Below are 25,270 nucleotides of genomic sequence, written 5' to 3'. Positions count from 1 at the left end.
AATTTCGACTTTCTGTGAAACTTCGTCAATCTTGTGGATTTTGCGTTCTTTTAAATTTGGCCTGTGTATTTCATTGCTTCTGCACCAGTGGTCTGACGTGTTTTGTGTCAGTACCACCTCTTATTAATTTGACACATATCTCTCAGTTATTACTTATTTGACTTTAAACCGCATCTGGTCCATGTTTGGGAAGACTTACCTGAAGGAGTGGATACTGTCTCTTCAGAATGTGTAAAGCGAATTTTTATCTGCTTTTTCAAGGGCATGAATTTTGCGTTTATTTTGGTGAGTTTCGATGTTACAGTATTCACTTTTGTGAACTCTTCATGGCTCAACAACATTACGGTCACTAATCCCTGTACCTGTTATGCTCCCTGTTTGGCCAGTGTTATTAAGGTGTCAAGTATGTTTTCGCAATCATTTACAGAGTGAGTGCGCTTCTGAACCCATTGTTCAAAATCATTTTCAGAGACGCCACTCAATACAGTTTCGGACGACGTTTTATGCCTACCACTGGCGTCGGTAAAGGAAACTTCTTACTTTATTCCAGTTGGTAGGTATAAGCTCCACCCGTATTCATCATAACGTGTAGGCTTTCACAGTCAGTGTCTTCTTTAGTTAAAAATTCTGGGCTGAGAGGCCGAGGTCGATCTGTAAAACTACTACTTCCTGACATTTCGTTGCCAACTGCAGGCAACAACTTCCGAGGTGAGTCAACAGCACGCTGCCAGGCAGTGGAGTTCCCAACATTGTCAGTCCATGACCTATTTTCAGAGTGGAAGTAAGTTTCACGAACGAACAGAATGTGTGGCCACAGGCAGCCTCTGAGTCCAGCTGTTGCTAATCTTTTCATGGATTTTTTTTAACAGCAGGTGCTGCAGTCTGGCAGTAGAAGACCTTTAAAGTGGTATTGGTATGTGGATGAGAATTTTGTGGTATGGAATCACAGTAAAAAGGAATTGTATGGTTTCACGGTGTATCTGGATAGTATTAATCCAAATATACAATTTACTACGGAGAAAGAGAGAAATGGACAACTAAATTTTTTTGATGTATCAGTAATTAAATGGGCAGATTGGAGTCTAGGGCATAAAGAGCGTAAAAGAGAAAAACACACACACACACACACACACACACACACACACACACACACACACACACACACACACACACACACACACACACCTCGACCATTACCTCCATAAAGATTCGAACCATCATCCCAGGCAGAAGAGAGGCATCATTAAAACACTGGTGGACACAGCTAATAATATCTGTCAGCCAGTTTACTTGCAAGATGACCGAATTCATTTGCGAACGGTTGTTAAGAAAAATGGATACGCTGACAACGAGATAGATCGAGCACTTCATCCCAGAAGAAAAGCGTCTGACTACATTCATCAAGAACAACTGTCAGCTGGAAGAGTTTTTCTTCCATTTATTTGCAATATTACGGACAGTATTGGGGAAGTTCTGGCAATGTTTCAAGTTATAACAATCTTTAGACCCACAAACAAGATTAGTGAGTGTAAACGTAGGCTTTCACAGCCCTTGTCACAGTCAATAAATTCTTCTGGGGTTAAGACCGCATTGTCAAATATAAAATTATGACGTTTCAGCGACTGTTGCAAGACGCCTTCCTCAGTGTGTCTGAGGAAGGTGTCTTGCAACAGTCGCCGAAACGTCGGAATTTTATAGTTGACAATGCGGCCTCAAATCCGGAAGAATTTTAGTGACCAAGTTTTAGTGTTTAAGATCGGCGAAAGATGCACTACACTTCTTAGCAACTCCTGGGGTGTATAAAATTCCGTGTGGCTGTGTGAAGGTTTATATTGGAACAACGATAAGAAGTGTCAATACCCGCTAAACCGAACACAAAAGGAAGTGTCGACTGGAATATACCGACAGATCAGTTGTAGCAGAACATGTTTTTAAAGATGTCGACCATGAAATAAAATTTAATGACAAAAGCGTGCTAGCCAGGACATCGATTATTATGCACATATGTATAGGGAAGCTATAGAGATTCAGGAACACCACAATGATTTCAGCACAAAAGAGGACGGCTTAAAGTTAGACAGGATATGGCAGTCAACTTTGCACCAACGATGTGACGATTTATTACATTAAATCGAGAATAATGACGTTAGTCAGAGACAGACTTACAGTCGGCCCCACGTGACTTACGTTGGTGCCCTCTATATAAACGGGAAATCCATGGCCTGGCAGCCATCGTTGACTCACCTCCAAAGATGTTGTCCGCAGTTAGCAACGAATTACGGATAGACTATAGCCTCTCAGCCCGGAACTTTTAATTGATTGCTATCTGTACTACCTCACAGGAATATCTACTTAAGTTTCATTACAAGGTAAAATACTTCGAACAGCAATGAACATTACACCAACTGTATTTCATCCATTCTTTGTGAACATGGTTAGGTCTCTTGAAAAATTTCAGCTGAACTTATTTCAATACCTACAAGGATTTGAGATTCAGTGCTTTTTGTTACCGCTTTGAGCTCTGTTCCTTTTATAATGCAGCTACCACAATTTACAACTACAATACTTATTGTGGTTGTATCTACCCTCCTTGGGTGTTCTACTTTCAGCCTTTGAAACTGAAGCCCTTTCTGCACTTACCTGAGACCCTCTCACCTAGAAAAGCCCAGTCTCCTCTACACATCCCCTATACTCATGGAACTGCTTCCTTTGTGTAGTTTACTCCTGCCCTATTTAGCAGAACCTGTAAATCCACCACCTTTTGGCGCAGGTCGAGGAATCTGCAACCTACACAGTTGCAGAACTGTCTGGAACTCTGATTCAGACCTTCACTCCACTCTGTACGAAATAACCATTTTCAATTTAGCCCATGATGGTGAGCTCCACCTTCATCTCTCAGGCAAGAATGGCAGTATTTATTAGCTAGGCGCTGAAACCAGACAGAACCTATTCCAATCCAATGTCACACATGTAAGTTGCGTTTCATAAGAAATGCGACCAAATTCATAACAAATCGTTTATTTAATATATTCGTACAAATAAAAAATTTTCAAAATAGCACCCGCTTGCGTCAATACACTTCTGGAGGCGGTGTTTCCATGCCTGGAAGGCATCTTGGAATTTCTTTAGAACTGATGTAACATGGGCCTGGATGCTTTCAATCGTGTCCCAATGTTTCCCTTTCATGACTCCTTTTAACCAAGGAAACAAAAAAAGTCAGCAGGAGCCAGGTCAGGACTGTAGGGAGGCTGAGGAACCAATGGGGTCCTGGTCCTGGCAAGGAAATCTTTTACAATGAAGGCACTGTGACTGTGCGTTGTCGTGGTGAACTTTCCACTTATCCTTGCTGTCGCTTCGGCAGTGCGAGACCCTCCTTTTCAGCCTTTTGAGCACTTCCAAGTAGAAAGCTGAGTTCACTGTAGTCCCGGTAGGTAGGAATTCGTGGTGGACAATGCCCCTGACGTCCAAGAAGGCAATGAGCATGGTTTTGATCCTGGACTTGCTCACGCATGCCTTCTTGGGATGGGGCGACGATGGGGTGTGCCACTCTGAACTCTGCCTTTTTGTCTCAGGGTTGTACTCAAAAATCCACGACTCTTTAGCAGTGATAACTGATTTTAAAAATTGAGGATCGTTTTCACATATTTCCCACATTTCTTGGCAGCGTGCTTGTATTCTTCGGTCAACACTTTTGGGACAAGTTTGGCACACATCTTTCTCATGTTCATATCTTCGGTCACAATGCGGAAAGAGGTTGTTTCTGACATGTTTAAAGTTTGTGCTATCAATTGAAGGCTCAGCTGTCTGTCAGAGTTCAAACAATCGCGCACAAGCCTCACATTTTCGTCGACTCACGCGGTTGATAGCCATTCACTGCGAGGTTCGTCGGTAATCTCCTCTCGGCCCTCCATAAACGACTTGTGCCATTGGAAAAGTTGCGATTTGGACAAGCAATCATTCCCAAAGGCATGCTGAACTAATGGAACATTTTGGTGGCGGACTTCCTAAGTTTAAGATAAAATTTGATAGCGTACCATTCCTCTACAGAATGACCCATTGTGCCTAGTTACATAAACTCAAAACGGGGTTGACAGAAATACACGTCCTGACTCTCCGGCACTTGCAACCGAATGAGACAAAGAGCATTTTGAAACTAACACCCCCATCCACTTAGCCCAGCAGGTTACAACACGCTGTGGTGTACCGTTGCGTTAGACATTGGTCGCATTACTCATGGATCGCAATCTGTATTGTTACCACCAATGTGAGTCACCACTTACAGCTGGCTATGCCATGGTTTTCATGGCATTCGGAAGTACCCATTTCTAACCTATAAAGACTTCACCCAGTATGCACATTGGATTCCTTCCCCTCCTATGCAATCTTATCTCTAAATGGCGCCATTACACACCTAACATCGGAGACTCCAAGTACCAGTAATACTACCCTCTGTGAAGGTTCAGTCTTGCACTGAGAGGCTTCCTCTGGAACATGGCACACTACTTCATCTGGCTCATGGATTCCATCAGCCATAGACAGCTCCCAAATCTGTTCATCAGACGAACAGAGCAGGCTCTTCGATCAGCAACATGGAAATCCTTCCACTGCCTCCCACACGCTTGAATGACTTCCCACTCAACCACAAGTGAGAGGTCAATCTCAGTGTGGGCAGTACCCAATATGACTGCAGCAGTGGACCAATTGGTGTACAACACTTCCTGGAGCTGTGAGCGAAGAATCACAAACTTGATTCACATCTGAACACAGCAATTACTATATCTGTCCATACCAGAGTTGGCATGGTAGATACACAGACATATGCGAAATATAGGAGTTGAAGGTAAGGAACATTGACAAAATTTAAAATAAGTCGCTTCTTATGAAAACATGTGTCAGCCCACTGTACTCTGATGTGCTACTGCTGCTACTATGAGAGCTACCACTGGATTGGGCGATCTAAGTGCTGCAAGCAACACAAAACGAATGATTCAATGCAGACAGTGGTTCTATGCACCACACAGTTACTAAAGCGTATAAATGTGCCTGATAAATACACAAATGTGCACAAAATACAGGGTTTGAAGCTAAATAACAACAACAATATTACAATTATAACTATAATGATAGTAGATGTCACGAAAATATACTTACATCAATTGATAAATAATTTGCTCTCTTGTGACAAACAACAAATGATAAGGATGTCAAGTCATGCATCAGAAGTCCCTGTTGTGAGCCAGTTTAAGTATTAATGCTGACGCTGATGAACAGAGAAAATGAGCAAATAAGCTTCTAACTAACACTATGTGCTTTCCTTGCAGGAAAGGTGAAGTCGTTGTATCAGCAGGCATCTGGTATCAACATAATGCTGTTCAATCAAACCTACTGTTTGAATACCAGTGGGTGTACGGATGTTAGTGTCAGTGTAATATCGAAATGGGAGTTCTAATAAGTGGTTTTACTTGAAAACCATAAATTTAGTGATGACAAAGTAATATTCGCCCCCCCCCCCCCCAATGAACCATGGACCTTGCCGCTGGTGGGGAGGCTTGTGTGCTTCAGCGGTACAGACAGCCATACAATAGGTGCAACCACAACAGAGGGTTATCTGCTGAGAGGTCAGACAAACGTGTGGTTCCTGAAGAGGGGCAGCAGCCTTTTCAGTAATTGCAGTCTGAATGATTGATCAGGCCTTGTAACATTAACCAGAATGGCATTGCTATGCTGGTACTGTGAACGGCTGAAAGCAAGGGGAAACTACAGTTGTAATTTTTCCTGAGGGCATGCAGCTTTACTGTATGGTTAAATGGTGATGGCGTCCACTTGAGTAAAATATTTCGGAGGTAAAATAGTGCCCGTTCGGATCTCTGGGAGGGGACTATTCAGGAGGACATTGTTATCAGGAGAAACAAGACTGGCGTTCCACATATTGGAGTGTGCAATGTTGTGCAGGTACGTTAGGTAATTTAAAAAGGGAAATGGATAGGTTAAAGCTAGATATAGTGGGAACTAGTGAAGTTCCGTGGCATAAGGAACAAGGCTTTGGCTCAGGTGAATACAGGGTTATAAATACAAAATCAAATAGGGGTAATGCAGGAGTAGGTTTAATAACGAATAAAAATAGCATCATGGATAAGTTACTACAAACAGCATAGTGAACACGTTGTTGTAGCCAAGATAGACACGAAGCCCACACCTTCCACAGTAGTACAAGTTTATATGCTAACTAGCTCCGCAGATGAAGAGATTGAAGGAATGTATGATGAGATAAAAAAAAAATATTCAGATAGTGAAGGGAGACGAAAATTAAATAGGCGTGGAGGACTGGAACTCGATAGTAGGAAAACGAAGAGAAGGAAATGTAGTAGGTGAATATGGAATGGGGAAAAGGAATGAAAGAGGAAGCTGCCTGGTAGAATTTTGCACAGAGCATAACTTAATCATAGCTAACACTTGGTTTAAGAGTCATGAAAGAAGGTTGTATACTTGGAAGAGGCCTGGAGACTCTGGAAGCTTTCCGATTGATCATGTAATGGTAAGACAGAGATTTTGGAACTAGATTTTAAATTGTAAGACATTTCCAGGGTCAGATGGGGACTCTGACCACAATCTATTGGTTATGAACTGTAGATTAAAACTGAAGAAACTGCAGAAAGGTGGGAATTTAAGGAAATGGGACCTGGATAAACTTGAAGAACCGGAGGTTGTATAGAGTTTCAGGGAGAGAATAAGGGAACAATTGACAGGAATGGGGGAAAGAAATACAGTAGAAGAAGAATGGGTAGATTTGAGAGATGGAATAGTGAAGGCAGCAGAGGATCAAGTAGGTAAAGAGGCGAGGGCTGGTAGAAATCTTTGGGTAACAGAAGAGATATTGAATTTAACTGATGAAAGGAGAAAGTATAAAAATGTAAATGATGCAAGCAAGAAGGAATACAAATGTCTCAAAAATGAGATCGACAGGAAGTGCAAAATGGCTAAGCAGGGATGGCTAAAAGACAAATATAACAATGTAGATGCATATATCACTAGGGGTAAGGTGCATACTGCCTACAGGAAAATTAAAGAGACCTTTGGAGAAAAGAGAACCACTTGTATGAGTATCAAGAGCTCAGATGGAAAGCAAAGAAGGGAAAGCAGAAAGGTGGAAGGAGTATATAGAGGGTCTATACAAGGGCGATGTTCTTGAGGATGATATTATGGAAATGGAAGAGGATGTAGATGAAGATGAAATGGGACATATGATACTATGTGAAGAATTTGATAGAGCACTGAAAGACTTAAGTCGAAACAATGCCCCGGGAGTAGACAACATTCCATTAGAACTACTGACAAAACTCTATCATTTGGTGAGCAAAATGTATGAGACAGGCGAAATACCCTCAGACTTCATGAAGAATATAATAATTCCAATCTCAAAGAAAGCAAGTGTTGACGTGTGTGAAAATTACCAAACCGTCAGTTTAATAAGTCAGCTGCAAAATACGAACACGAATTCCTTACAGACCAACGGAAAACTGGTGGATGCCGACCTCGGGGAAAATGAATTTGGATTCCGTCAATATGTTGGAACACGTGACGCAATACTGACCCTACGACTTATCTTCGAAGACAGATTAAGGAAAGGCATTTGTAGACTTAGAGAAAGCTTATGACAATGTTGACTGGAATACTTTCTTTCAAATTCTGAAGATGGCAGGGGTCAAATACAGGGAGCAAAGGGCCATTTACAATTTGTACAGAAACCAGATTGCAGTTTTAAGAGTCGAGGGGCGTGAAAGGGAAGCAGTGGTTGGGAAGGGAGTGAGACAGCAAGCAGTAAAGGAAACTAAAGAAAAACTTGGAATAGGAATTAAAATCTATGGTGAAGAAATAAAAACTTTGAGGTTTGCCGACGCGACAAAACTGTAATTTTGTCAGAGACAGCAAATAACCTGGAAGAGCAGTTGAACAGAACACACAGTGTCTTAAAAGGAGGCTATAAGATGAACAACAAAAGCAAAACGAGGATAATGGAATGTAGTCTAATTAAATCAGGTGATTCTGAGGGTTGAAATTAAAATTTAAAACAGTCTTGATCGCAATCTTGTTAGAATATTTTTTTATTGGGGTATTTGTATGGAGTGTAGCTATGTATGGTTGTGAAATGTGGACGATAAATAGTTAGCACAAGAAAAGAATAGAAGCTTTCGAAATGTGGTGCTACAGGAGAAGGTTGAATATTAAATGGGTAGATCATGTAACTAATGAGGAGGTACTGAATAGAATTGGGGAGAAGAGGAATTTGTGGCACAACTTGACTAAGAGAAGGATCGGTTGGTAGGACATATTCTGAAGCATCAAGGGATCACCAATTTAGTACTGGAGGGCAGCATGGAGGGTAAAAATCGTAGAGGGAGACCAAGAGATGAGTACACTAAGCAGATTCAGAAGGATGTAGGTTGCAGTAGTTACTTGGAAATGATGAAGCTTGCACAGGATAGAGTAGCATGGAGAGCAGCATCAAACCACTCTCTGGGCTGAGGACAACAACAACAACAACAAAGATATTCTCCTTGGATTAATGACATTGAGCATGCAGTGTGTCAACGCAGATTTCAGCCTTGTTCCACAGACAAGTTTGCTCTCCCCTGATGTTACAAAGTGATCATAAAATATCTGTAGGGGATTCAGTCGGTACAGTTAAGTTATTTAACAACAGAGGGAGCACAGATCTACAAGAGCTGATTTTTAACATTTAATTAAATGCACTACAGGATGAGGTAGAGTGTTGGCAAAGATGGCAGTCACATATTCTCCAATTCTACGACACACTGTGCAGTAATCTACTGTCGATAGCTTGCCAAACTCTCCACTCATTAGAAACTACCATAGCTCGACACCATGATGCTTTCTGTGCATTGAGGTAAGTGTCAATGTATGATTCAACATTACCAGATGTGGGCACTGAATTACGATCGTTTTTAAGTTTGTTTATATGCCCAGCTGTAACTAATACTTTATAAAACCCCTCCATTTCAATGTAAATAAACAGTTACAACCATGACCAAGTGGACAAAACAGTCTCACCCCAAGGGTCTTTAAATGACTGGTCCTGCAATGATGAAGGTATAAACCAGAAGAATGAGACGAATGGATCATTACTTCCTGATATTAGAAGTGCTTTGGTTATTGGGGCTTCATGCTGCGGAAAATAATCAAATTTTTACACTGTTGACGTATCCTGCGGGAGTCCAATTAGAGCATGTATATATTTATCAAAAATACTGTTTCAGTTAAAATATCAGCTACTGCAGGAGATTTTGCATGGAATTGAGGGACTAACAGGCAGTGATACTCCACCATCTGAAAAAGTAAAACAAAACAGCACATTCTTATTTGGCAACATCTCTGTGGGAAATCAGGATATGTGCAGATATTTCTGCTTTGCTCGCCGCATGCAAGTCAATATATTTTATTTCAGTGAGACATACTTAAGCATCCAAAAGCTGTTTGTCAGGAATGCACCAACCTTGTAACTTTCGAACAGGCAATCTGAATTAAAGCATATTTTCTAAGCACATGTAGGAACAGAGATGTTACTCATTGAATTCGTTATATGTAAGGATTGCTGGAATAACTCTCAGCATAGCTTGCTGGTTACAGATAAAACTAGTAAATTGAATGAGAGTCAATAGAAACAGAAGTTTAACTAGATTCTTCAAAAAGGCAATGCACCAAAACGCGCATGTGTCAGTATATTTTACACTATGTACAAATTTGCAGGTGTGTTGCACATTCATTAAGAGGACGCAAAGCACGTGCATTTGACCAAAAAGTGGAGGCAATCAACACTAAATTAATGGAACTGAAGGTCTTGTTAAGAGAGGTGCTATGAATTCGAGGTGTTGAATGTTCATATACAGAAATATGAACTGTGTGTCAACGAGAAAATTAAAGGAGTCAGTATAAAACTAATGTATGTGTGAAATATCGATGTGATAGCTAAGGGACTTCATGCTCGTCACCACCAATTGTCTCAAAGTAAACCTAAGTTGTAAACTGTCTCAAAAATGGCGTAGTTCAAAAATGGTTCAAATGGTTCTGAGCCGTATGGGACTCAACATCTGAGGTCATCAGTCCCCTAAAACATAGAACTACTTAAACCCAACCTACCTAAGGACATCAGAAACATTCATGCCCGAGGCAGGATTCGAACCTGCGACTGTACCGGTCGCACGGTTCCAGACTGAAGCACCTAGAACCTCTCGGCCACAACGGCCAGCAATGACTTAGTTTACACCAACATGTTGACGAGAAAGTGTAATGTTAAAAACTGGAAATTTGACCGAAGTTACTTCGGTGAAAGTAAGGTCAACTGCAACAAGACCATTTCTCTCATTAAGCCAGTAACTGACAGGCTGAAAGAGCTGTCATGTACAATGGATAGACGCAGAAACAGGAGGAGGAGGAGGAGGAGGAGGAGGAGGAGGACGAGGAGGCATGCTGAGTTAAGACAGAACATATGGGGTCATCAGGGCGAAACCATATTTCTTAGGAAAGCACACAATATGTTTAACCACGAAGGCAGTAAGAATTGTTAACAAGGAGTTTGGAAGATTGCCTTGGCTGTTACAGTTAATAATTTTGAAAATGGCAAATGTTAAAAATATACCCTGAAACTATAAAAACATGTGGTGCAATATTAAGCATGACCAACGCATGTAAAACCCCGAAAGGATGAATGGATGTCTCATAGAGCGACAAATACAGGACTATAACTACAGCTGCAGTAGCAGCTCCACATAGTGTAGGTAAAAGTCGAAGTTCAGCAAGAAAGACTAAACAATTTGCCTCTGAAGTATATAAATTATGGTAACTAAATGAAATCATAGCTCGATTACGACTGTTTACAGCTTCAGTTAGGCAAGAGAATGCAGATTACATGAACAAAATGTTATCGATCTTACCTGAGCTTAGAAAAATATGCATCGTCGTGTAATTGTGGAGAGAGTTGTTCACGAGCTTTACAGACCTGCATGCAGAATATATCTGATAATACGAGGAATGGATTATGCATGGCAGGCTCATCTCTTAGATACACAGGACTGCTTACAATCAAATAATGGTTTCAACTACATTCTCACAGTCACAGGCACACATGGTCACAGGCACAGAGGTTTCTGAATAATTGTTGCACACAGGACTAAATCGACTGCCCAACAGACTTGAGGCATATGATGGAAGTGAATTTTACGATAGGCATTTCAAAGCAGAACTGGAACGATGTGGGATAAATCACTATTCAACATTCTCTCATTTGGAAACTAATAGTGCCAAATGGTTGAACTGGATAATTAGAAACCGAATGTGGAAGCAATTTAATCTTCAACGTACGTGCAAATGTCTGAACATACAGCCACAAATCATTGCAAGTATAATCGCATTATTCACCACAGAATTAAGAACAAACCTATTTATGTTACAAACGAATTATGGGAACGCTTCGAACCCAATATGTTCTTCATACAGCAGGTCATAAGATGTTGAGGGAACAGAGCATTGATGAAATGGCTTAGTTTCTCATCAAAGCACTACAGCTGGGTGAACACTCGCATTTTGCTATGTAATACGAAAAGCAAAGCTCAAACCATGCAGTAGTGTGATATGAGTGCTAGGAAACGTATCAACAAAGTTGGAGGTGGTATTCTCGAGAAGCTGCGATCGGAATTTTGTATCTCTGGATACAATTTCTGCGGAGTTGGAACAAAATTGAAATAGCACCTAGCTTATGGTGATAAGGGCTTTGATGCTTTGGACAATGTACGCAAAGAGCACACGATCGCCTACACTACAAACAAAGATCACCATATTGTACACCAAATACTCATTGATAAGGCTGCGCAGGTATGTCAAGGGACGGATATTCATGTAGGACAACCTATGTCTGCATATGTGGTTGATAAGGCAATGTTTGCTCGAACTTAAATTGGGTACTGGACTAACCTTCAAGCAAATACTGAATGCAGCTCACTGCATACTAAACAAGAAGAAAAACCTATGTGATGTTTAAAAAATTCGTGACAGCGGCAAAACGAGCCTAGAGGCAGAAAGAAGGAAGGAAAGGACGTGTTAAAAGGCATAGGTTGCTACCAATACCAAAGAGATCTGGTGGACCAATTCTGTTTATGATACCTCCATTTGCTGGGCTGTCAGCAACTGGTTTCATTAGCTAGGAGACCTGATATATTTCAAGCAGTACAGAACATCCAAAAATGCGAAAAGTAATTACAAGCAGCTAAAAGGCATAATATGACCATGGAGGCCATCGCTATGGATAAAGGCTTATATTTACAATACAGGAAATAACTTGGGTTGTACATTTAAGAAAAAGCCCACAGCAGTGGTACTGGAAAGAAGGATTAAAAACATAGATCCGCTTAAACTCATCAGAAAATTTAAAATCGCGATATTTTACAGCGTGTTTATGTAGGATACATGGCCTGAGACAGTGTGGAAACCCAAGAAACGTGGAACTGTCAATTTAGATGTTGTTCAGGGTATGTAGCGCTGTGTGATTTAAGGTCACATGAAAGATTGTGTTGTCATTTTACCAATAGGAACCAGCTGTTGTACAATGTTCGACACTACCATAACTTCAGTTCATACCTCTGAGGATATTTCTGCATGGTATTTTTCCTGAAAATTGCATAAAAACAAGTAGTATGCAAGTCTCCACATCATTTGAGGCTGCAATGTAATTACGTACACTCTAATGCTAATTGGTCTAAATTGAAAGCAAACTACTTTCCTCCAATAGATGAGCAGGCAGTAGTGAAGTACAGAATCAACTGGTCTGGAAACACACAAAAGCATAGCTAACGTCACTGAATTAATAATAAATAGCGTCTAGAGAATGGGGAAGTTGTGGCAATACCTCCTGGCTCTTGCGACATTGTCAATTCATATGTACACTTGAAACGTTTAGTTGAAGGATTTGAGGTACATGTAAATGTTAATATGTTTAAATCAGAGATAAAAATGAAACTCATTGCGGACTTCAGTCACAAATATTCAATAGGATGGCTACTACATTTCTCAAAGGGTCAAGTGATGGTGTATAATACTGATAAAATTTGAGTTATCAACTGGTGGCCATACTGTCAGTAAGTACAATTCGCGTAGAGCATAATATTTCAACGAATTTTGTACCTTGATGACAGGTTAGTCCATACTATTTATCCATTTTTTCCTACAATGGGTCCTGCTTATAAAAGTGAAGAAAATGAAGTCCACAATAAACATGGGCTGCTACATGAAGCCAAGGTGGCGAAGGGTTCACAACCATCATTAATGTGCCAGGTACCGTGAAGTTAGGCTGCCGAAGCAAAAGCCAAAAGTGAACTCCGGGAGGTAACAGAAGAATGGCATGTCCCATACTGGCAGGCAAGGGAGTCTTCAAATATGAGGGAATAGGATGAGTGGCCACACATGAGAGAGATACAACATGCCTATCCACTGAGGAGGACATCTTGCCAGTATATCTAGTAGTTCAGCATCTTTTGCACAGACACTCTACTGGGCTAGTGAAAAAGCCACCAGTGGTGAAACGTATTCCGTGGTGGTGGAGTGTGTTAAGACACCATATGATGGACAGAGGTGCAGAGGAATAAACTAAACACCCACACTCTAGTTATGAATGGACATGGGATAAAGAAAACGGAGCAGGGTGGTCTCATCAACTCACCTGGAAGTACCACTTAGGAGATGTAAGACACTGAGGAACTAGGTACTATGTAGAGCCTACTAAGAATACATGGGAGGACCAAGGAAGTTTCGTATCAGACATGAGCCCTAGGAATTTTCTAGTTTCGGCAAATGGAAGAACAAAAGGCGCAAGATGTAGGATGGTGTAAGAAACTCATTTCACAGACAAATATTCATACAAAAGGTTTTGGCATTGGAAAGTGATAGCCACTGCACAAGCTTCATGAGAAAAGACGATAGGAACGACGCTGAAGACGCTGCTCAAGGAGACAAGTTGATGTAGAACTGCAACAGATCGTAAAATCCTTGACAAAAAGGGAGGTGAGATGGCTGATGGGAGAATCCATAATATGGTTAATGGGGATAGCAAAGACAATGATACTCAGATAAATGTGTCCGACAAAGCCAAACCATATAAACAGATTTATAAGGATGATGGTTCAAAATGTGGAGAGCACATCTCCACAAGTGAATCACATTCCTGCACACCTCAGTCCACCAGGGACCAGGACATGCTACAGTAAACTTGAAGTGCATGGAATTGAACAGTCTGCAACGGAAGGATAACGTTCGGAAGATGCTTTACTTGGTCATCACAGCTATGTGAAGGTTGTGAGGGAGGAGTAAAGAAACCTTAGAAACCTGCCAACTGGGTTTGCACTCAGGTGGGGTAGAAGTCGGAAAATGGATAGCACACAGAAAGTGATCACTTGAGTATATGTCAGAGGGAGTGGGCCATTCAAGATGACGGGTGAGCTGGACAGTGCAGAACGAGAGGACCAAATGGTAATAAATGTTAATGGAATCTGAAAGAAACATGGGTGCTCCAGTGCTAAGAGGGATGATTGAGAAGGTCAGCTAAGAGGTAACCACTTGGACCGGTTCTCCGGGAGCCTCAAAGCAGATGGTGGGAACTGAAGTCACCAAGTAGCAAAAATGAGTGAAGGAGTTGACCAATGAGCTGGAGTAAGTCTGACATGGTAACAGCAAATAACAGAGGGGTGTAGATGTTACAAAGAGAAAAGGTGAAATGAAGGAGGAAAAAGCAGACTGCAACAGCTACCCAACAGGTGCTCAGTGATATGGATGACCAGCATGGCTCCATGAGGTGGAATGCAGTCCTTGGGGGAAAGGTCACAGAGTCCCAGAAAGAAATATGAGAGGTCAAAGGGGTTGTGAGGACAATTTTTTTCTTGGAAGCAGAAAACAAGCGAACACTGCAATTCCAAGAGCAGCTGTAATTCCTCCTTGTTGGGTCTAGTACCACAAATGTTCCATTGGAGAAGGGTCATAATGGGGATTGGGGAGGAGGGAACAAATGACAGACACCTTGCGGTTGCTGAGTACCAGCCTTCAAAAATTCACTGCTACAGGGGCAGAGGCTGGAGAATCCTGTTCATGAGATCTACAAACATTTTGTCATTCTCCTTGGGTCAGCCTGTGAATTCCATGGCATAAAATCGGTAGGCAGTGGGCACCAGCAAAATGGAGGTCAGCTGGGTGAGAGTATGTGTGCCAAGAGCACTGAAGGGGATCTCTAAGTCAGGGAAGGAGAAAACCGTTCGTTTTTGTTTGATTTCTTAGAACTTTCTAGTTGGCAGATGAAGACTACGTTTTTAGCTGTAGAAAGTATTTGCGGGAGTACTGCTTTTGTCCTTCCAGCCTGATAGTTGTGTAGCAGGTGATTTCGTCATCAGGGGCAAGGTTTTGATGGCTTGTTGTGCAGCTGCAGGAGGAGAAGGAGATGCCACTGTGATCTGAGTGATTTCACTACTGCAATACTGAACTTGAAGTTGCAAGTCTGGGTGGGCATATTCTCCATTATTCATGGCATAGCAAAAATGATACTGTAAATGCCAGATGGTAAAATGCAAGGATCTTGATAAGCAAACAACTATGAGTGACAAGGTGGAGTTTGATGTCCTTCACTCAGATCTCCTGGATGGCTCACTCATTAAGACACATGGGACATTCATGGGATTACAACTGATACAGCAGAGAGGAGGCAAACGGCTGCCCTCATGAGCATCTCTGCCAAGAGCAACACATTTGGCCATGTTTTGACAGGATATGTGTTTTATTATAATGTTGAACTCATTTTGTTTGTAATGTATGGTTGGACCATGATGACTTCATAGTCTGCCTTAATCTTTGAGGCAAACACTACTTGAGCAAATGGTAGAAAAAGAGTGCATGTGGGCTTTAAGTTTGCATCCATCTTTTTCATTACTCAATGGGGCACAGTGATGCCATGATTAGCGGGAAGTGTAGATTTCTCCCTCAGTGAGGCCATCTAGCATCAGAATGTAAAGAACACCATGTGAAGAATTCAGTGAACGATGGTCCTCAACACAAACAGGATAACTCTGGAGGAGTGATGCTGTAAGCAGTTGTAGGGCCTGAAAATTACAATACGTCTTCAGAAGCAAAGTTGATTACATAAATGACAAAAGAATTTCACAGGGCCTGCAACTGCAACAACACCTTTCAGAATAATGTAAGCATTAACCGTAGCAAAGGACTGACCACCTCCGGTACGTGATACCATGAGGAACTGATGTACAGCTGGTATGGCCTTGAAATCATTACCCTCATTTAGTAGACACACTCTAAGACATTGATTGAGCCACTGCAAAAAATCCCCATGTTTGCCAACATCTCCAATGGCATGCTCCTTCCAATTGGGTGTCCCCTCAGAGGGGATTCACACACCGTAAATGACTGTTCGCACCTCCCGAACTCCCGACAGATGGACCAACTGGCATTTGGGAAAGTAACAGTCACCACCCTCTGAGCCTGGCCTGTATCAGAGGGTATGTGTGAACCCTACTGTTGACCCAGCGCTAGGAATTATACATTACCTTGTCACCTGTAATATGTCTAATGAATGAGCCAGCCTTCAGGATCACACCAGGATGATGGAGGAACAAAGAGAATGAGGATTTACCAGTTAAGTCTTCGCAACCTTACTGAAACTGGCACCAGCTACTCACAATTCTTCTTGATCGTGGTCCATAAACTGTCACCACTACAAGCTTGTGTGCTTCCTGAGCACCACTGTGGCACAGCATTGAAAGAGTTCTCCAACACTATATTCATTGATCTGAAAGGTTGGGAATCAGCTCCAATTTTTTGATTTATAGCCACTCACCCTTCCTTGTTCTACTGCAGTATGACATTAGCTTGTGGCTATCAAGATGAATTTGTTGCATGTCAGTGATTTTCAAGTGATGTTCTGGATTAAGCACAATACAGCTGCTGATATACCACCTGAACTTTTGTCTTCCTGTACAGATATTAGACATGTGCTCTATTTATCTAGGAACAGTCACATAATGGTTGTTGCACAGAACAGCATTACTGACAATACTGCCTTGTAATGTTGGTGCTTATTGGTAATTCTGAAAAATTAAAGTTGTGCGTTTTTTTCTGAAGTACTCTCACAATAAATAATAATTAATATTTCTCAAAAAGTTCTGCAGTGAATTATGAAAACTTACCTTGCACTATCAGATGCAAATCTTGTTGAGGCTTCCACCTGAAACATTTCAAGAAATGGCCAGTGATTTACAACTGATGGGACAGTAAATAAATAGATTTATATTAACACCCACCAACATGTGATTGGTCCACCAAATGCTGTAAGTGAAGCTTGAAAATATCATTAAAGAGGACATGATAAACTGTTGCAGTTAATGAAACAGAATATTAGTCAGAATTCACATTCCATTTTCTCGATTTTTCTTCAGTACTGTAAATAAATACACAAGCTAGTAATTTGGTTGTAGCCATACTTCCTACTAGATACTTCACATTTCTAACCTGTCATGCACTTCCGCCTTGTGTAAAATTTTCGTTCACCTTTTTTTATTTTGAAAACTGCCATTCACTGAGAAGAATCGATTATCATAAATAAAACATTTGAGCCTTTGTGCTCTGGGCAGCCCGGATGAACTTGCAGAGATGAGGAGCGACTTCTAAACCCATCCTTAAGTTCACAACCAGAAATACATACAGACCTGGACCATTAAATATACAAACATTAATAAATACTGGCAGACTCAAAATACTTTCAGACACTATAAATGTATAACAAAATTGGTATTACAAAACAGCACATTCACAGATGAAGAAAATACCACATTCAGAGAACTGTAGATTTTTACAGAGGACACAGGGAAGAAATTCGCGAAACTATCCCAGAACTAGGCTCTGCATTCATAAACGTCAAATCTATGTTGCAATCAGTACCAAATTTTTCCATTACCTCCAGAAAGACTCACTCCCTGCAATAAGCCAATATTTAGATGAGAGGTACACAATAATTGATGCACATTCATCAATAAATCAAGTTAACAATAACAATGCAGAAAGCAAAACAGTCCTGAGAACTATGTTGAGAAGCATGTGTTGAAGTTCCAGAGGAAAACGTAAGAATTTTATTAAATTTTTATCCTCAGATTGGTACAGAATGGAGATGAGAACACTTTCTGCCTCAACTGCTATTAACTGTATTTATTCACAACTGGAATTTTGACTTACACCATTCTCCAGTGACATCTTACTATGAACTACATCGAAGCTATTAAATGTCATGCCTAGTGCTTGGGGAGTGGATATTAAGATGTGCAGTATGACATGACTGACATAAATTAGTACATGAAGTACTACCATTGTCTGGACATACAGATTACGAAGACTCCTGTCTTGTAATGAATATGGAATTTGTGAATATGGTTACACAAGGAAAGTAGTACCTCAAAAGGGTTCAGACGTCACACTGGGTTACCACTTGAGAACTGTACAGCTGCCAAATTAATTTTGAATACATACATTCCATAACCGTCCAGGGAGAAAATGTTTTCATTTATAAATGTCTGTCTGACTGTGGATGTAAGAAAAAAGGACAAATGGCAAGAAAAAGACAGTTAGCTACATTGTTGGCAGATAACCATCCGCCCCACCCCACATATATATCACTAAATCACTAAAAAGATATGCAATCAACACTAATATGATTTGAGAATATCACATAGCTTATGTGCCAATAACAAACCACAATTCCAAGAACTTGATAAATTTCATAGTCAGATATAGGATACCTGTTGAAATTAACCATTACCACTGATTAATAATAGTGGTTCCTGGCCTAGATTAACTGATAATCATGTTCACAGAAGATTCAAAGAAATTTCATGAAAGGTTCAAGGAGAAAACAACAGCAGAAATTCTAAAATACAAGATATATCAGGGATGGCTTAGGACAGGAAGGTCCTGTGATGGGCAGATTGATGAAGGACTAAAGTGGCAAAATACTATTGGAATACATTTGTAAAATTTTAGAAGGCTTATGACTATAAAGCACGACTGCTTTTATTCAAAATTCTTAAAAAATCCGACATGCAGAATACAACATGAGTCCTTTTAAAAGAACTTCAGCCGCATTTGATATAAGAACAGACTTTAGCCAAGGCAATGGACTAACTCCATTCTTCTTTCAGACCATACTAGGAAAATGAACATTGAACAGATGGAGCACTTGTCAGAACATAACACCAGAAGTTGAATACTACTTGGTTAGAAAATTGATGTCAAAATTGTCTGTTATACTTTTGTAGATAATTTAGCAATACTGATGGTGTAGAGAAGGTACAAAACAGAGAGAAAGAAAAAAACAGTACGAAAAGCATGACTACTCATCTCCTCTGGTAAGAAGCAGTAATGGGGAAAAGCAATACTGCAAAATCCCACTCAAATACTGAGTATGAGAGTATCAGGGGAAGACAAATTTAAGGATCTATGATAAGTTATATAGCCAAATGGTGGAGAAAATGGAGCCACATGAGGAAGACTATGAAAGATGGACTTTCCATTACAGTAAACAGAAGATGTTCATAGTAAAAATTCATTCTCCAAAACTGCAGAACCTCTGACTCGCAAGGCAGTCATTTGGCCAGAATACACATCTGCATCATAAACACTGATTTCAGATTTAACAAATGATAGTGAAAATTACGAAAAAAGAAAAGATATTAGGAAACAGAACACCAGTACAAACATTTAAATTCAGAAACAATAGACAAGTATACATAAATATGTAGGAAAATAACAGGCCAAAATTTGGCAAAGAAGGGTAATGAGTCTTAGCATACTGAAAAGAAAAACTGTGCAGCAGCACTGAATCTTTTTTATTAAAAAACTCATTGGCTTACAGAAGTGCACAAAGACCTACAAGACACTTGTATAAATAAGCAAGAAATTGAAAACCAAACCAAATACAGAAACAGAATTGAGTTGATAAATTCTCCACAACAAAATAGTTCCAAAAAGACAAGATAGAAACTAGACATCAGGTGAGTGGAGAGAAATACGTGTACAGATGAAGGAGTAGCATAAAGAAATGTAAAACCTTAGCAGGACTGTAACTGAGCAGAACAAAAAAATTTGTTTCTCATTTGTAATACCTTCGCAGTACAGCATAGTGGTGGTGCTGTATGTACTGCAAATGAACTACAGCAAGGAGGTCAAAAGTCTCTGCAAATATGCAGATAACAGTATTTGGAGTGTTTTGTTAGGTTACAGCAGTGCTCAGAAGTATTTTTCAGTTGCGCTGTTATGCTGTCAGTACTGCTTGCATGCAGTCACAGAAGAGCAATGCATGTAAGTGTCACTCCACCAAGCGCTTCATGCTGCTGTGGTTACATACCTAGTAAATGAGCAAAATCATACAACAATGTAAGTATATATTCTTTTAGCTCAAAAGTATGTAACTTGCCTTGATGGCATGGTATTCATTAACCGCTATAACTCAGGTATTCACTCAGTGATTGTTTACTTGTAGAGAACTAGAAGTATAACAAAATGGAACACTTGCTTGATGTGAAACAAACTGTTTGGCATGTCTTCAAGACTGGGAGGTAACAGTCTAGCACTGCTACAGAGTATGGCATATTGCAACAACTAACAAGTGTGCAAAGTCAATGGCATTAACAGCAAGTAACAGTAACCAATAAGCTAAGGTCCGATCATCCTTGATGAAGAGCGAGGATGAAAGACATTGATTTATTTATTTATTTTATTTCATTAACAGTAGAGAGTAACCCACCACCTTGAAATTTGAGGTGGGTCAGATGCTTATGAATCTAACAGCAAAGACTTCTCATTGTTACAATCTTATTGGTATACAGTTGCTATGCTTTTTTAAAAAATAATATGAAGAAAATAATATATAAAGTTTTCTCTTAGGTTACAGCGAATGAAATGCTTAACAATTGTTAAAATGGTTCAAATGGCTCTGAGCACTATGGAACTTAACATCTGAGGTCATCAGTCCCCTAGAACTACTTAAACCTAAACAACCTAAGGATATTCAACAAATTCATGTCCAAGGCAGGATTTGAACCTGCGACTGTAGGAGTCGTGAGGTTCCAGACTGAAGCATCTAGATCTACTCTTAAAGTGGTTCCATATAATTTGTTACTACCTAGTTGATGAGAATATAATTTATATAATGCACATGTCAAACAAAAATAAATGAAAAGAATATGTAATACAATGAGTGCAGCGAATGAAAATGCTGTATTTGGAAGTGTAATATAGTCAAAGTAGCATGTTGGCTGATAATGGCTTATTTCAACGTATTTCAGATGAGAAGGTCTTGGTACAACCTCAAGCTATTCTCATCTGAAATGGTTTGTGCTAAGGACAGAATGATTTGTAGGCAATCAGCTGTAGCTCCAGGAGAAACACCTCAACAAATCAGGGATGATCTGAAGCAACATAATGGACTGAGCCCATGCACGTCTACCATAAAAAGTCACTTAGTAACAGGCGATTTACATGATAAATGAAATAAACCAGCTCATAAATTCAAAAACTAGGGACAGAATAGACTTTCCAAGGAAACCCTGAACTTGGAATGCCAAAGACAGATTTAAGGTTTTATGGAGTGACAAAAATAAATTTAACATTTTTTTTCTGATGGTGCAGAGTATACAGGGTGAGTCACTAACTATTGCTACCAAGAGTAACTCTGAAAGTATGATAGGAGTTGAGAGATTTGCGGGACAAAAGTTGCATGGTACAACAGGGGCCACAGTATGAAATTGGTTGATTGTTGCTTCAGAGATATAAAGGTCAACTTTGCTTTTTAAATGGGATGCTACAGTTTGATACTTATCTTCTGATGGCAGCTATGGAGATGAATCCAATGATGTGTAACACTAATGTCTTTGAAGGTCAATGAAGGTCAAAAAGGTGGCTTCAACATCCATTTACAGAAGGTGTTCGAAGTGATGACCATTGGTATCAATGCAGTGCTGCGATCTTCTTACCATGGATGGAGTGGTATTTCTTATCACATCAGCACTTACGGAAACACATGCTCTGACAATTGTCTCTTATATCTCATGCAAATAGATATGCAGACTTGTAATAAATAGATTACAATTTCATATCCTTCAATTACGCAATGGCAGTTTTTTGTATTACACACTTATGTTTATGTAATTGTAACTAATGCTTTCTATAAAACATTTTTGAGTGCTACTGTAATAGGACTGTATTAAGACCCATGGTGAGATGAAATAAGGAGATAGTAAAGAACAGTGGCAGAGTACAAATACTGTTTTGTTCTGCAGATCACTATATGCAATCTGATGACCATCAGGACAGCAGCAAAAATCCTTAAGTACATTGATGTGAGCTCATCAGATCAAATCAAAATGTATTAGAAGAAAACAACTGCCATATTTTACAGACTTTGCTTTTTAAATGGGATGCTACAGTTTGATACTTATCTTCTGATGGCAGCTATGGAGATGAATCCAATGATGTGTAACACTAATGTCTTTGAAGGTCAATGAAGGTCAAAAAGGTGGCTTCAACATCCATTTACAGAAGGTGTTCAAAGTGATGACCATTGGTATCAATGCAGTGCTGCGATCTTCTTACCATGGATGGAGTGGTATTTCTTATCACATCAGCACTTACGGAAACACATGCTCTGACAATTGTCTCTTATATCTCATGCAAATAGATATGCAGACTTGTAATAAATAGATTACAATTTCATATCCTTCAATTACGCAATGGCAGTTTTTTGTATTACACACTTATGTTTATGTAATTGTAACTAATGCTTTCTATAAAACATTTTTGAGTGCTACTGTAATAGGACTGTATTAAGACCCATGGTGAGATGAAATAAGGAGATAGTAAAGAACAGTGGCAGAGTACAAATACTGTTTTGTTCTGCAGATCACTATATGCAATCTGATGACCATCAGGACAGCAGCAAAAATCCTTAAGTACATTGATGTGAGCTCATCAGATCAAATCAAAATGTATTAGAAGAAAACAACTGCCATATTTTACAGACTGTAAGGTGCACCTTAATTTTCAAGCAATTTTTAAGGAAAGTACATTTTTACCATTTTTTATTAGATTGCAAAGTCAGCCTAAAAATTTCTTAGTTTATAAAACCAAAATGACCTTGTAAGATCACTGACATTCATTATCTCAACTTTCCTCAGCATCATTGTCCTCTATATATAAGATGGTCTTCATTACCATTATGAGCATTATTTATGTCGACCTACTAAAAGATTTAACAATGATATTTTCTCTCACCCTACATCGCAACTGCTTTACTGACTGACACACTTGTTTGTTTGTAGATCATTTTAGAACTCCCTTTGTTTGAATTCATGTTGGGCTTAATCCATCATCCATTTGTTCCAATCCTCTTCCATTTACAATTTAAATACACTGAAATGCCATGGAAACTGGTATACGCATGTGTATTCAAAGATAGAGGTATGTCAACAAGCAGGATATGACACTGCAGTCTGCAATGCCTATATAAAACAAGAAGTGTCTAGCACAGCTGTTTTATCAAATACTGCTTCAACAATGGCAGGTAATTAAGATTTAATTGAGTCTGAATGTGACATTATAGCCAGTGCATGAGCGATGGGACAGCATTTCTGAGATAACAATGAAGTGGGGATACTCCAGTATGGCGATTTCATAAGTGTACAGTGAATATCAGGAATCCATTAAAATATAAAATTTTTGACATTGCTGTGGCCAGAGAAAGATACTGCAAGAACCGGACCACCAAGAAATGAAGAGAATCATTCAACATGATGGATGTGCAATCCTTGCACAAATTGCTGCAGGTTTGAATACTGGGCCATCAAAAAGTATCAGCATGCAAACCATTCAACAAAACATTACTGATATGGGCTTTTGGAGCCGAAGGCCCACTCATGCACCCTTGATTACTGCACGACACAAAGCATTACACCTCAATTTGGCCTGTCAACACCAGCATTGGACTGTTGAGACTGGAAACATGTTGCCTGGTCAGATGAGTCACTTCAAATTATACTGTAGGGAACTGTTCAAGGTGGTGGAGGCTCTGTAATGGTGTAGGGCATTTGCTGGATTGATATGGGACACCTGATACATTTGGATATGACTGACAGATCACACGTACATAAGTATCCTGTCTGATCACCTGCAGCCATTCATGTCCATTGTGCAATCTGACAGACTTGGGCAATACCAGTAGAATTGCTACAGAGTGGTTCCACGAACACTCTTCTGCGAAACACTTCTGCTGGCCACCAAATTCCCCTGGCATTAACATTACTGAGCAAAACTGGGATGTCTCATGACATGCTCTTCAGAAAAGATCCCCAGTCCCTCATACCCTTTCTGATTTATGGTCAGCCCTGCAAGATTCTTGGTGTCAATTCTTCCCCTGCAGTACTTCAAACATTAGCTGAGTACATGCCATGTTGTGTTGCAGGACTTCTGCATGCTCACTGGGGCTCTACATTACACAGGTGTACCAGCTTATTTGGCTTTTCAGTGTAGTGTATTTGTCAAGACTTCAAGAAGTTGCAATTGTGATGTAAGTCCTCCTGCAATAACAGCAAGCTCTGTATTTAATTGTCTCCATTTCTCTTTCACAGAATTTTACAAATGACTACTGAAGTGATCTAGCACAAGAAGAGAACTCATCTTCAACGAAGTGACTTTCCTTTGCTTCTGTTGATCCACGATTTCATACCAGCCTCATCCATCCAACCCTTGTCACAAACATGAACAACACCTGCCAGTATTCCACAAGGTTTTGACGTTTTTTAGCACTTGAAAATGATCACTGGATTAAGTTTAGTGCCATCAACACAACACGAAAGAACAACAGTGTAGTGCATTTTTTCATGTTCACCTGTTTTGATAGTTACCGTTTTAGCACTTTTCATGGCAACAATTTTGTTTCTTGGCACATCAAGTCTTTATGCACTATTTAACTTAGTTCCACACTGGTTTTCTTTCTATGTTGTATAATAATGTGATGGAAAGGTAATACTCTCTTGATACTCTTGTGGAATTTTATGAGATGTTTTGGTCTTGGTTCACATGCTATGTCCATGATACTTTATAAACCTGTAGCACCAAACATTTTCACCCTTAGTGTCTGTTAAGTTCCACTGTAGCACTAGCTTACAAG

The 25,270-nt window shown here is 39.9% G+C and overlaps 1 protein-coding gene across 5 annotated transcripts in view; it reads right to left on the bottom strand.

Moving 5' to 3' along the window:
• The window catches only part of LOC126426945 (zinc finger protein 737-like), a 92,859-nt gene that overhangs the window by 17,138 nt on the left and 50,451 nt on the right, over positions 1-25,270 (bottom strand). For 4 of the 5 annotated variants that reach the window (XM_050089049.1, XM_050089048.1, XM_050089051.1 and 1 more), the window contains one exon: positions 17,247-17,284. In XM_050089049.1, coding sequence (XP_049945006.1) covers positions 17,247-17,284 — 38 coding nt within the window. Of the gene's footprint in view, positions 1-17,031; positions 17,148-17,246; positions 17,285-25,270 lie in introns of those variants that run through there. The other variant, XM_050089052.1, reaches the window with a different exon arrangement.

This window comes from Schistocerca serialis, chromosome 11 (genome assembly GCF_023864345.2).
Source record: "Schistocerca serialis cubense isolate TAMUIC-IGC-003099 chromosome 11, iqSchSeri2.2, whole genome shotgun sequence".
Classification (NCBI taxonomy): Eukaryota; Metazoa; Arthropoda; class Insecta; order Orthoptera; family Acrididae; genus Schistocerca; species Schistocerca serialis.
The sequence above is the reverse complement of the archived record's forward strand: the minus strand, read 5'-3'. Positions and strand labels throughout refer to the sequence as shown.